The sequence below is a fragment of the Eptatretus burgeri genome, chromosome 6, assembly GCF_056783735.1.
Source record: "Eptatretus burgeri isolate ZD-2024b chromosome 6, Ebu_testis_v1, whole genome shotgun sequence".
NCBI lineage: Eukaryota > Metazoa > Chordata > Myxini > Myxiniformes > Myxinidae > Eptatretus > Eptatretus burgeri.
In genome coordinates this window covers 62,714,461-62,727,016 of record NC_140966.1, presented here as the reverse complement: position 1 = coordinate 62,727,016, position 12,556 = coordinate 62,714,461, and the positions used below count along the sequence as shown (strand labels likewise).

The 12,556-nt window shown below is 43.3% G+C and overlaps 1 protein-coding gene across 3 annotated transcripts in view; it reads right to left on the bottom strand.

The window, feature by feature from the left end:
* Positions 1 to 12,556, bottom strand: part of LOC147024930 (tyrosine-protein kinase receptor Tie-1-like) — a 161,641-nt gene that overhangs the window by 107,116 nt on the left and 41,969 nt on the right. For all 3 annotated transcript variants that reach the window (XM_085885348.1, XM_085885350.1, XM_085885349.1), the window contains exons 14-17: positions 6,990 to 7,277; positions 4,962 to 5,077; positions 2,268 to 2,457; positions 986 to 1,173 (exon numbers count right to left, since the gene is read on the bottom strand). In XM_085885348.1, the coding sequence (XP_085741474.1) occupies positions 986 to 1,173; positions 2,268 to 2,457; positions 4,962 to 5,077; positions 6,990 to 7,277 (782 nt within the window). The remainder of the gene's footprint in view (positions 1 to 985; positions 1,174 to 2,267; positions 2,458 to 4,961; positions 5,078 to 6,989; positions 7,278 to 12,556) is intronic.

The window sequence follows — 12,556 nt, the reverse complement described above, 5'->3', positions numbered from 1 at the left end:
CGTCTGGCGGGGGTGCGCACCAGCGTCTGGCGGGGGTGCGCACCAGCGTCTGGCGGGGGTGCGCACCAGCGTCTGGCGGGGGTGCGCACCAGCGTCTGGCGGGGTGCGCACCAGCGTCTGGCGGGGTGCGCACCAGCGTCTGGCGGGGGTGCGCACCAGCGTCTGGCGGGGGTGCGCACCAGCGTCTGGCGGGGGTGCGCACCAGCGTCTGGCGGGGGTGCGCACCAGCGTCTGGCGGGGGTGCGCACCAGCGTCTGGCGGGGGTGCGCACCAGCGTCTGGCGGGGGTGCGCACCAGCGTCTGGCGGGGGTGCGCACCAGCGTCTGGCTGGGGTGCGCACCAGCGTCTGGCTGGGGTGCGCACCAGCGTCTGGCTGGGGTGTGCACCAGCATCTGACCTGTGGTACACAACAGCGTCTGGCGGGTGTGCGCCCAGAAGTCTGGTAGGGGAAGCGGGGGATCCCGAGCGTCTGGCAAGGTTGCGCCCAAGCGTCTGCTGAGGGTGCGCTCAAGTGTCTGGTGGGGGTGGGCCCGAGCATCTAGCAGGGGTGCGTTTGGCTGGGATGCGCCCGGGCGTCTGGTCAAGGGGGGGGGGTGTCTGAACATCTGTCGCGGGAGAGCTGAGTCTGACCGTCCATTGGGTGAGCGTCTGGTTATGTGGGCGCTTGAACATCTGGTGTGTGTGAGCTCGAGCGTCTAGTGTGTGTGCACTCAAGCTTTCTGGTGAGTGGAATGAGAGCTGCTTATGAGCAAATGTTTGGTACGAGTGTCTGCTTGTGCACAAGCAATTTTGTGTGCCTATGTTTTAATGAACACGTATTTTTGAGCGATGGCTTAATTGTGTATTTCTTCAATAATATTGTAATCGTTATTGATTTCTCACATTAAACATCTCACATTAAAACATTAAAGTTTGATTACCAACTGAAACTAGTCACAAGGTTGATTTATTTAGGAAATTACAATATGAAGTGAGATGGACGTACAGAGCCAGGCTGGTAGATAAAGGTTCTCCGCCGTCGTAGAACACTTCCTCGCAAGCACAAGAAACCCAAGAGAGCCAGCAGGATTGTGAGGCAGGTGGCAGCCACCGAGCCCAGCATAACCAGGAGGAGTCGTGAACCACCAGCCTCAGTCCCTTCTCCACCTTTGATGCCCATACTTATTGTGCTTACTGCAGGAAATGGAAGAGAAAAGTTTAAGATCAAGTTAAATCCAACATAATATGGGGGAAATGGTGTTGTTAAAAGTTTGAAATTGAATTAATTAAAAATTGAAAGCTAGTTAAGCAAAGCCAAGGGATGTTATCAGTTGATTTACATGAGAACAAGGGACAAAGTGCATTTTATTAACTCTTCAGCAACTACTTCATAAGGTAATTGGCTGGCAGGATAGTCCAGAAGTATGCACACTCACCTCTGAGTGACTGATCTAGACTGAGTTTGAATTTAGACCCATCTATAAGCTGTCATCCTGGTATTTCACTGGCACGGTGAGGCCTCAAAGTGTGCGTTGTCCCTCAGATGGACATTCAACTGATTGTCCCATCTGTCAGCATTTGTTGGTGGACATTAAAGATTCCACAGTGTCCTTTTCGAAGAGTACACAATCGCCGACACCCTGAACAAATTACAATCTGTCGCATCCTGCCCGGACTGTGGGTAACAAGTAGTCTCATCTTCTTGGAGGTAACTTGACACCAGGTTAAGTGCTTGCTATCTTAAGAGCGTGTTTGCGGTCTGTGCAGCAACTTCTGCATGACGAACTTAACCAGGTAGCTTGCCTATTTCAAAGACAAGTCTTGCTGGTGAAGGCTGGTGTTGATCTGCATAGACAGACAGTTAGAGGAATGGATGAAATCAACAGGACGTTGATCGAGATATGCGAACCGGTGTGGGAAGCAAGGAGAAGCTGAAGCTTCAGGCATTAAACCTTAGTCTGAACAAAAGTTTGCATGTTTCATGAGAATGGCCTTCTTCAGATACCAAGGCAAATTAACACAGCACAACACAACAAGGTAATATACGATACACATACATTTCCCTTACTTCACCGATACAGAAATCTGATCTTATTTTGCAACATTAAAACTGCTGTCCAATTTGTTTGATCTGCAATAGTCCGTTTGTTTTTTCCTGTACTTTCATGGGGCATGACCTGTGATTGGCCCAGTTGTTGAATTTCTGCCGACACTAATTTTTGTAAAGTATGTACATCAATCCGCAAATAAGTTTAGCATTACTGAGTTTCGTATGAGGTTCATCTCACCGGCCAGCGGCGGCTTTGTATGCAGCTCTTTGATGACGTTGGGCGAGCTGTCACCGACATTGTTCCTCGCCACAACCTCCACCAAATAGGGCCTCTCTGGAACCAGGTCCACAAGTCTGGCATCTGCCACCTTTCCATCTGGACCGTCGACCACCACCACCTTCTCACGTGGTGTTGCATCTCCGTAAACCTGTCCCATCAAATTACGTGTCCTTAAGAGATCCTGCTGAAGCTAAATTTAAAAAATAAAATACGAATACGGAACTCAAAAATTAAATGCATCGATAATGGGGTGTGACTGTGATAATGGAACTTCACACTTTCTGCACCAATGACTAAACATTGAATCAAAAGTGAATGCATAAGGAATTAAAAGAAGCATTTAATGTTTTTTTTTTGAAGAAAAGGATAAAAATAGGAGACAAGAAGAACAAGTACAGGAGAAAGATCAGAAAATAATAGTAATCCATCACAGCAAGGGCACAGTTGCGACAAGAGCACCAAAAGTTAGGGCAAAGTCAAGTGACCCATTCCTTGCAATACAACAATGCTTGACTACAAACTGCACAAGAAGACAGTCGAGGAAATCACAAAGTGTGCGTGGGAGTTATTGCCTGATCCACCAGACAGCCCCAATTTAGCTCATTCAGATTCTGCTGAATACCTCTGTGGAAGATATCTTGCAAGTGATACTGATGTCCAAGTTGTTATAGGAAAGTGGTTGCAAAGTGCCGAAATGGACTTAAAGAGAGGTGGCACCTTCAAGTTACTCTCACGGTAGCAGAAGTGTGTGAATTGTGACAGTCCGTTATGTTGACAAGTTACAATAGTGCCAATGTCATGTACATGCTCCTATAATTGTAACTTGCCTCCACATTATCATTTGCAATTTAATAAAATTTGGTTTGAAAGAAAAACTTTTGATACTATGCTCGTCACTCGCCTCTGAGCTGTTGAGCTGGGTTTCAATCTCAGCCCAGCAATAAACTGTCATCCTGATGTTTTGTCGGTGGGGTGAGGCATTAATGTGTGTGCAATCCATTGGTGGATGTTAAACTGGGCGGCTCGTCTGCCAACATCAGTTGGTTGATATTAAATATCGCATGGAGTTCTTTGTGAAGAGTAGGAGTGCTAGTCCCAGCATCCTGACCAAATTCCAAATACCTGCTCTAACATACAGGGGGCAGTGCATCAGCCGCACCACCATGTCCCTGTAAGAACTGATGCTAACACGAAGCCACCTGTTGCATGTGAACAACGACTACCCTCACATAGCTTATGATGGAAAATTAGTAAACCAAATGTTTTACAATGATATTTTGAAACTTTTAGGGGATACAATCCACCAGCATTTGAGCAATATGTTCTGCAACATGACAACTCTATGGTGCACACTGCAACGCCAGCGCACCAAGTCTTTGACCAAGCATAGCACTCCAGTTGTTAAACGCTGACACCCATTTGTACAGGTGGTGTGAGTGGCTGCATCCCGGGAAACTTTTCAACAAGAATGATAATTCTCAGTTCCTCTTCAGTCAGAGCTGCTCCTGTGTAGGAAGGGACACCAATAAAAAGTCATGGGAATCCAGAGCATGAAGTGTGAATTGATAGTGTAGATACTGTTGCAAATGGAAAAACAGCTGTGCACATTTTTCAAGATTATACTGAAACAATAAATGTTCGGACTTTTCTGTGGCCCAGGTGACTCTAAGAAACCACCTTGGCAAGAGTTTCAAGCAGGCAGATGATGAAGCAGCGTTCGTTTCCATAACAAGGAAAAATAAAGATTGCTCAGCGCCAATGGCTTCCGTCTTTTCTGGGTTCGCCCTCAAACAGGCTGGGAAGCAGCAGATAGGCATTCGCCGGCCTCAAGGTAAAAATGAACTGCCGAAGCACCACTGTGAATATCACCAATGAAAACGAACTAACATGGCCATTCAAAAGGTTTAACAAATGAGATAGAGGAGCTATCTACCCACTCAACGATTAACTGCATCGCAATGATTTATGCTGGAACATCAGTCTTCATGAATGCTTGTATCGGTTTCCTTTGGTGGACTCGTGGAGCAGTGGAATTTATCAAGTGAAAGTCGATAGGTTTGTTAATCACTGTGGGGGGAACGAGGTTGCGGCTGGAGTTTCGAGTGTTCGTGGATTTGAAAAAAATATTTTGCTCTGATGAAGGGCTTGATGCTGGAAATGTCAGCCGCACCTCATTTCCCATGGCAGTAAGCATACAATGACGAGCGAAATGATTTGAATGACTAAAGCTTTTTCATAGGTAGCATTTTGCTGCCTATCCCAAGTCTTCCTGAGGGTACAAGTCAACCACAAGGTTTAAACAAGCACCAAGTGTTGAACAAAACAGCTACATTACTTGCTGAGTCATTAGTGAGCAAGCTGGGCTTTGATTGAAATTTCATTAGTGAAATAGAGGTTCTCCTAAGACTATAGCTCAATTTCCAGAAGCTCGATCGCCAAGTCCTTAACGATGTGCCTTTAGCTGAAGATGAACGCATAACCTCCAGTATGTCACTCCAGTGTTGTAACCGCTCAGCCACCACTGTTTGACTTTTGCTGCATTCTATCAGCTTGCGCATCATAGTGAGTACAGTTAAGAAAGTGTGGCTCCACTGCCTTAAAGAAACAGCAGCTTGCGTTGCCAAGCCAGCGCAGCTCCATTGACAAAGTTACCTTGTAGCGCAGGACAACTGCAGAGACCCAGTGGTCAGGTGACAGTCGCCAGGCAACCGATGCTGCAGTGTCTGTCACGTTGAGGATGTGCACATCTGTTGGAGCTGCAGGTAAGCCTACCACAAAGAGAAGGAAATTTGAATGATAATTCAATCAGAATGTTTTTTTGAAGACAACATTTTCTGTAGACTTCTTACTAGCATGTGGAAGGAGGCATGCAACACAATAACTTGAACATGTCAAATAAATAAGAGCAGGATTCCAACCTGGCACATGCGATTTGGTACGAGTGTAATCGGTTCACTATTTCAAAGATAAAACTTCGATTAAAAAAAATAAATAATAATCAACCTTGATAAGTCTGCATCCCCAAGTGCTGTGAACTTTAAACTTTAGAATATTTTTCTTTCTATTCCATCTAGGACGAGTCGGATCGCTGAGAGGTGTGCATACTTGCCTCTGAGCTATCTGGCATGGGTTTGAATCTCGATCCAACTACAAACGGTCATTTTGGTACAGCACATGCAAGACGATGAATCAGTGTGTGTGTGCCGTCCATTGGAAGGATGTTTAAATGAAGAACCTGTCGGCCAGCATTGGGGGCATTGGCAGATGTTAAATATCGCACTGTAGTATCTTTCACGAATATGAGAGAATTATTGCCGGCATCACCAAACCACCCGGCACAACCAAATCACCTGGCATAACCAAACCACCCGGCACAACCAAACCACCCGGCACAACTAAACAACCCGGCATAACTAAACCAGTCGGCATAACCAAACGACCCGGCATAACCTAACCACCCGGCATAACTAAACCAGTCAGCATAACCAAACCACACAGGCATAACCAAACCACCCAGCACAACCAAACCACCCAAGCATAACCAAACCAGCCAGCATAACCAAACCAGCCAGCACAACCAAGCCAACCCAGCATAACCAAACCAGCCAGCATAACCAAACCAGCCAGCATAACCAAACCACCTTGCACAACCAAACCACCCAGCATAATCAAACCAGCCAGCACAACCAAGCCAACCCAGCATAACCAAACCAGCCAGCATAACCAAACCACCGAGCACAACCAAACCACCCAGCACAACCAAACCAGCATAACCAAACCACACAGCATAACTAAACCACCCAGCATAACCAAACCACCCAACCCAACCAAATCACCTATCATTTCCAAACCACCCAGCATAACCAAACCAGACCAGCACAACCAAACCAGCCAAGCATAACCAAACCACACAACCCAATGAAATCACCTGTCATTTCCAAACCACCCAACATAACCAAACCACCCAGCATAACCAAACCACCCAGCATAACCAAACCAGCCCAGCACAACCAAGTCACCCAGCATAACCAAACCACCCACAGCATAACCAAAATACCTAGCATGTCTTGCCAAGAGACTGCATCAGCAACACGGATGCTCGTTAAAGAGCATGGTACTCAATAAAATTTACCTTTACACTCCATCGATACTCCATCAAATTTATCTTTACACTCAATTTTTCTCGTATTCTACCCAAGTTGCCTTACTTTACATTCTGTTGGAACTACTTTTTATAGTACGTTCAAGTTACTTTGTTGTGATACAGAATTCAACTGAAACTATGTTATTTTATACTTTATCCAAGTTACCTTTCCTCAAATTGACTCCACGGTACCCTTTCTTTGACATTACATCCAAATTACCTGTCTTTATGTTCTTCCAAAGTTACCACTTTCTTGGTACTTTTACCAAATGAATTCCTGTATATTATATTCTGTTCAAGTTGTATTCCTCTCTACTTTCTCCCAAGCTGCCTCATGAACAACTATGCACAAGTTCTACTGCTCAAGCATGTGGATATTTTGCCATTACGTGACTGTTTAATTATCGAAGTTATGTTCCCTCATATCAAGCTATCCATGCAAATCTCTATTCCTTCATCACAATTTTCAGTTCTTCTCTGCCCCACCCCACAATGATCCATCCCAGCAGAAGTGCATTCTTGTAGGCTGAACTCACTGTCACTGTAAGTCCAGGCAAAGGCCGGCGGATTCCACTCTCCCCACTTCACTGCCTGGGCCTTCACACGAGCTTCATACTTTCTGCTCGCTTTCAATCCCCCCAAGACGAGGCTGGTGCGATCAGATGAGACAAACTTTTGCCTCTTGTTCTTGCTGTTCCCAACTTGCTGCCACTTGCAAAGATAGCGAATGATGCGACCTTGATAAGTGCTTGGTGGTTTCCAGCTCAAGTGGAGTGACGTGTCATTTATTGGCTGGAGTAAGACATGACGTGGAGCACCGGGGCCTGTGGGATGCACAGTGGTTATTGGCAATCCTAATAATGCATAGCTTTTAACAAATAAACATACAAGCAGTGTTAGAAAGTAATGTATTCCTACTTAGGATACTAGAATCATTGACTGGAATCTGTTAAATTACTCATGTTTCAGACATGTAAACTCATAAGTTACTTTGGTTGGGAGAGGGGGCTTGTGGGTGAAGGTGGGGAAAGGGTTGGGGGGGAGGAGGTGGGAGAAATCAAGATTCCCGTTGCAGCAAAAAGTCCAAAGGTATTTCTAAGGATACAGTACTAGCATACTCGTGGGGTATGCTTAAACATTGCAAGGAGTAATGAAATGTGCTTCCCCATTGTCTCAGGATGCTCACCTGCATTTATTTTTTAATTTACTTGTATTTTCATTTACGGATGCTTTCCGACAGTTCAGTGATTTTTTTCTGGTGTACCGGCTTCTTATATCCATTGACACGCAAAATTTCAGCTTTTTAAGTCACCCAGAAGGTACAGATCTTTAATATCAGTCAGTCAGTGAGAGAGTGGTTACAATGAGCTTTATATATTAGAAGAGGTGAAATATTTGTATATGGAACATTTTGTGGCAATTGAAAACCTGATTATATCATAAATATGCTTTTGCTTCACAATTGTTTAAGATACAACCTGTTCTACGCCAAGCAAATTGTACAAACTCGGCTACGGAGCTGACATTCAGGAAGATTAAGGAAGACGATTGCTTTTTCAGGCTGGAAATTTGAACTCTTGTTGACTTACGAGGTGGAAGAGAAGAATATCCTGGCAAAAAAAAAACAAAAAAACGTTGCCACCTTACTCCAGTTTTCTTTTCAAAAAGACCTTTGTTTTTTGTTTTTTTTTTTGTTGGTATACATAGTCGAGGCTCATGCAAGAGCTTGTACTAGTACGCTGAATGGATCAGAACACAGCGGGACAAAAGGAATAGCAGAGAGAGGGGGTAAACATCAACAGCACAGCCGAAGGCCAAGACAGAGGGAAGTGGACAAACAATGGGTGTGGGGAGGAATAGGGGGCAGGAGAGGATGCATGGGGTGGACAAGATGGATACAGAAGAAAACTCACAGGAGGGAAAACTGGAAATTTGGAAGGAGGAGGGATTGGGGTGCAGTGATAGGAGGAGCTAATGACAGTAGAAAAAGATCATGGTTTTTGATTAAGGATGATCTGAGATGATGCTGAACAGCTGTCTTGAAGACCTGGAGGGAAGAACGACATTGAAGAGGATGTGGTAGTTGGTTCCCCAGGCGGGGGAAAAATAAGAATAAATGAGGAGTGTTGAAAGCTTTAAAGCCGTTCCGTTATAATTTTGCAAATTGGTTCAGCCACTCAATGACTTCTGCAAACCTGCAGAATTATCCGGGTTTTACAATGCAACAAACCAAATCACTTGCTGTTAACATGCCGTTGCCTTGTGCTTGCATATTGTAATTATATTTTGCAATTAGAGAAAAAAAAGCATAAAAATATGATAAAGTCCATCCAAACTAGAATACTTCACAGGTCTCTGCTTTGTTGTTTGGATTAAAGAAAGTGAGAAAAGGCTCAGCTATCATATTCAAAAGCATCTTTCAAAGTCGAAAGGGGTGGGAGGGGGGAGGGGGGAGTGGTTTGGATTGTCTGCCTGTGTGAGAAACTGTCAAAAACTAGAGGGGGAGCACTCAGTAGAGTGCAAAACCTCCGCCGCCAATACTGCTAGGTCACTCAAGTGAACCTGATATCCCATTCATTCAATTTGATGTCAACAGTGCTCACAGAGTTATAGTTTGCAACTTTCCCTTTTACTTTTAACTTTTACATACTCAATTCATTCGTCATAACTAGATTCCTTGAGACAGAAATTGATTTTACGTGGGTATATCCACCTGAAGTTCCAAAATCAGCCGCAATTATAATTTTGGCATGTTTTTTTGTTGGAAATCACTTATAACATGTAGAAATGCAAAAAAATAAAAAAATCTAAATTTTGTTGAAAAAAAAGTTGCAAATTTTTTTTTTCTCCAACAATTTTTTTTTGGGGGGGGGGGGGTTGGAAATCACTTAAAGCATGTAGAAATGCAAAAAAAGAAATTCAAATATTTTTTCAAATCGGCCATATTGGATTTTGGACGAAGTCCAAAATCTAATGGCATGATCCTTGGACCAGACCTAACCCCCCCCACCAAGTTTCGTGGAAATCCGTCGAGGAGTTTTTCCGTAATACTGTTCACAAACAAACAAACAAACAGAAAGGGGTGAAAACAGTAACCTCCGATCTTCGATGGCGGAGGTTAAAAAAAATGTATCCCATTGAAGTGGAGAAAACCAAAGTAATTCTAAAATTAATCCTAGAAGTAATCCCAAAGCTAACAAAGAGATGAAACACAGGAAATCATGGATATGTACAAAGAATTGACAAAAACAAGGGAAATATTAAATACGAACCAAACTCCTTCACTGTGACAGTACCAGGAACCACATATCAGTTATGGTCACATGGATCCCAACCAACAGGATGTGCCTACCATACACCATCCTGCTTGTGGTCCATAAACACATTTAGAGAGGTATCTGTGGAAAAATACAATTAAAGGAAGGATAAACTTTCAAGTAGCCTCGGTGGCATAATGGTTAGAGTGTTTGCTCTGAGTCTGGGAGGTTGGTGGTTCGAACCTGGGATGAGTCGTACCGAAGACTTAAAAATGGTATGTGCTGCTCCCTTATTTGATGCTCATCATTTAAAAAGGATAGAACATGATGGACAAACAACCATAAGTTTGTAATAATAGCATTGGCTTTAATTGGCCGAATGGCTTCCTCCTACGTCAAAGTTCCTTGGATGGGAACTTGTGTTTACAGTGGCCTGAAAATGTATTCACCCCCTTCCAATAATGTCACATTTCGAAGAATTTGGAATGGTGTAGAAACAATTTTTCCAAATTAACTTTTTTATTCATCACTTCTGAGATCAAACTCAACACTTATCAATGAAGGAGGTTACACGTCAGGAATACCTGTAAAAACATGTACAAATCAAAATTCACTGGTTGAAAAAGTATTTAGCCCTTAGAAGAGTACTTGGTAGAAGCACCTTTTACAGCAATGACATCGACGAGTCTTTTGAGGTTGCTTTGTACAGTGAGATGGTGAAATCTTTGCTCATTCTTCAAGTGAAAACTGCTCTGGTTCTGCCAAGTTTGATGGGGATCGTTGATGGACTGCAACTTCAAGTCTCACCATAAATGTTCATTTGGGTTCAAGTCAGGACTTTGACTGGGCCACTCCAGAACATTTATTTTCTTCTTTTTCAGCCACTCCCATGTGGTTTTAGCTTTGTGCTTCGGATCATTGTCCTGCTGAAATGTGAATCTCCTCCCCAGTTTCAGGTTCATGGCTAACTCAAGCAGGTTTTCAATAAGGATTCTCCTGTTCTTTGCACCACACATTGTCTCTTCTATCTCATCAACCTTGCCAGTTCCTGCTGATGAAAAGCAGCCGCAAAACATGATGCTGACACCACCATGCTTGATAGTAGGAATCGTGTTGACTCGGTGATGTGCAGTGTTAGGTTTGCACCAGGCATAACGCTTTCAATTTAGACTAAAAAGTTCAATTTTTGTCTTGCTAACCACAAAACTTTTCTCCCCATACCTGCAGTATCATCAAGATGCTTTTTCACAAACTCCATATGAGCTTTTAAATGCGTCATTTCAGTAATAACTTCTTTCTTGACACCTGTCCATAAACGCCAGGTTTGTAAAGGAAACGGGATATTGTTGATTGATGAACACTGACCCTCATCTCGGACATAGAGCCTTGCAGATCTTTCAAAGTAGTCATTGGATTTACAGTGACATCCTGAACCAGTTTCCTGCTTGTCCAGCTGCTGAGATTGGATGGTTGACCTGATCTGGGTAGAGTCTGGGTGGTATGATATGTCTTCCTTTGATTAATGATGGACTCAAAGGGATTAATGAATGACTTTGAAATCTACTTATAACCCTCTCCTGAATGGTGTTTTTCCACCACTTTATGTTTGACTTCTTTGGAAAGCTCCTTGGTCATCATGTTGACCTTGTTGGTTAACCAAGTGAGTTGCACCTTAAAATTCTTAAGATAAGTGGGGGAGCCTAATTTTTTAAGTAAAACCACTGATTACATCCAGGTGAAACCTATTACACTTATTTTGTAACCTTTCAAACAAATAATTTGCTCCTGAAGTGATTTAGGGTTAATTAGACAAAGGGTTTGAATACTTATTATATGTAACTGAGAATCATCTGATTTTCCTCTGTTAATATAACTTATTCACATTTTATCTGCATTTTTAGCTTTATCACTTTGGAGTAGTTTGTGAAGACTCTATATATTAAGTTTGATTTGAAAGCAACATGAAATAAGTTCAGGTGGCATCAAAATGTGAAAACTTTGGAGTGGGGGGGAATACTTCTGCAGGCCACTGTATATGCGCAGTGCACAAGTGCATAATCATGCTCTCATGACTAATAAACTGCAGTGAGATATACACTGTAGGAGGAGGCTGTATTGAGTGGCAGTGACTGCTTTTTTTCAGTTTGCACATCATCATCAGCCTGTTCTCAGTCCGCTCAAACTCAAGATAGACAGCTCAAACGGGAGTATGAATACCTCGAAGCTATCCTGTCAGTCCAGTCTGCGCATAACCGGAGGTTTATCATTCTTTTAACCTCAGAAAGAAAGTTTCTGTGGGAAAAGCAAGAAATCGGGTAAAGTTAATTGACTTTGACTGTCCTATCTATATATTAATACTGAAGGACCAATTTTGTGCTCCTCCTAGCGGTCGCGTCACGTTTTTCTCGGTACTGTGACCTGGACTGAAAGAAACTTCGTACCTGTAAGAGTGCATTGCACATAGTGGCAATTGTCAAACTTCAACTCTGAAGCAGAATAAACACTTTTCGTTTTACATTCGTTTACATGGCGACGTGTGACGTCACCGCTGAGAGGCGTCAGGACGTCATGACATCATCGGTTATTCGCTGACGCCATTACGTCCGTCGTCAGAAAATTACTGCTTAGAGGTGTAATTATATTACCAATTCCACTCCTCGAAAATAGCGTCTGCAATGTAAAATCCTCTTCTGCACATGATGACGACCTCATAATGTGAATTTGACACAAAAAAATGTTACAAGAAACATTGTACAGTAGACGCCGCTTTATAAATCCACCATGGGACCACGCCGTTTGGATTTATTAACCGGCTGGATTTATTAAGCGGAGAACCTATTTTCAGC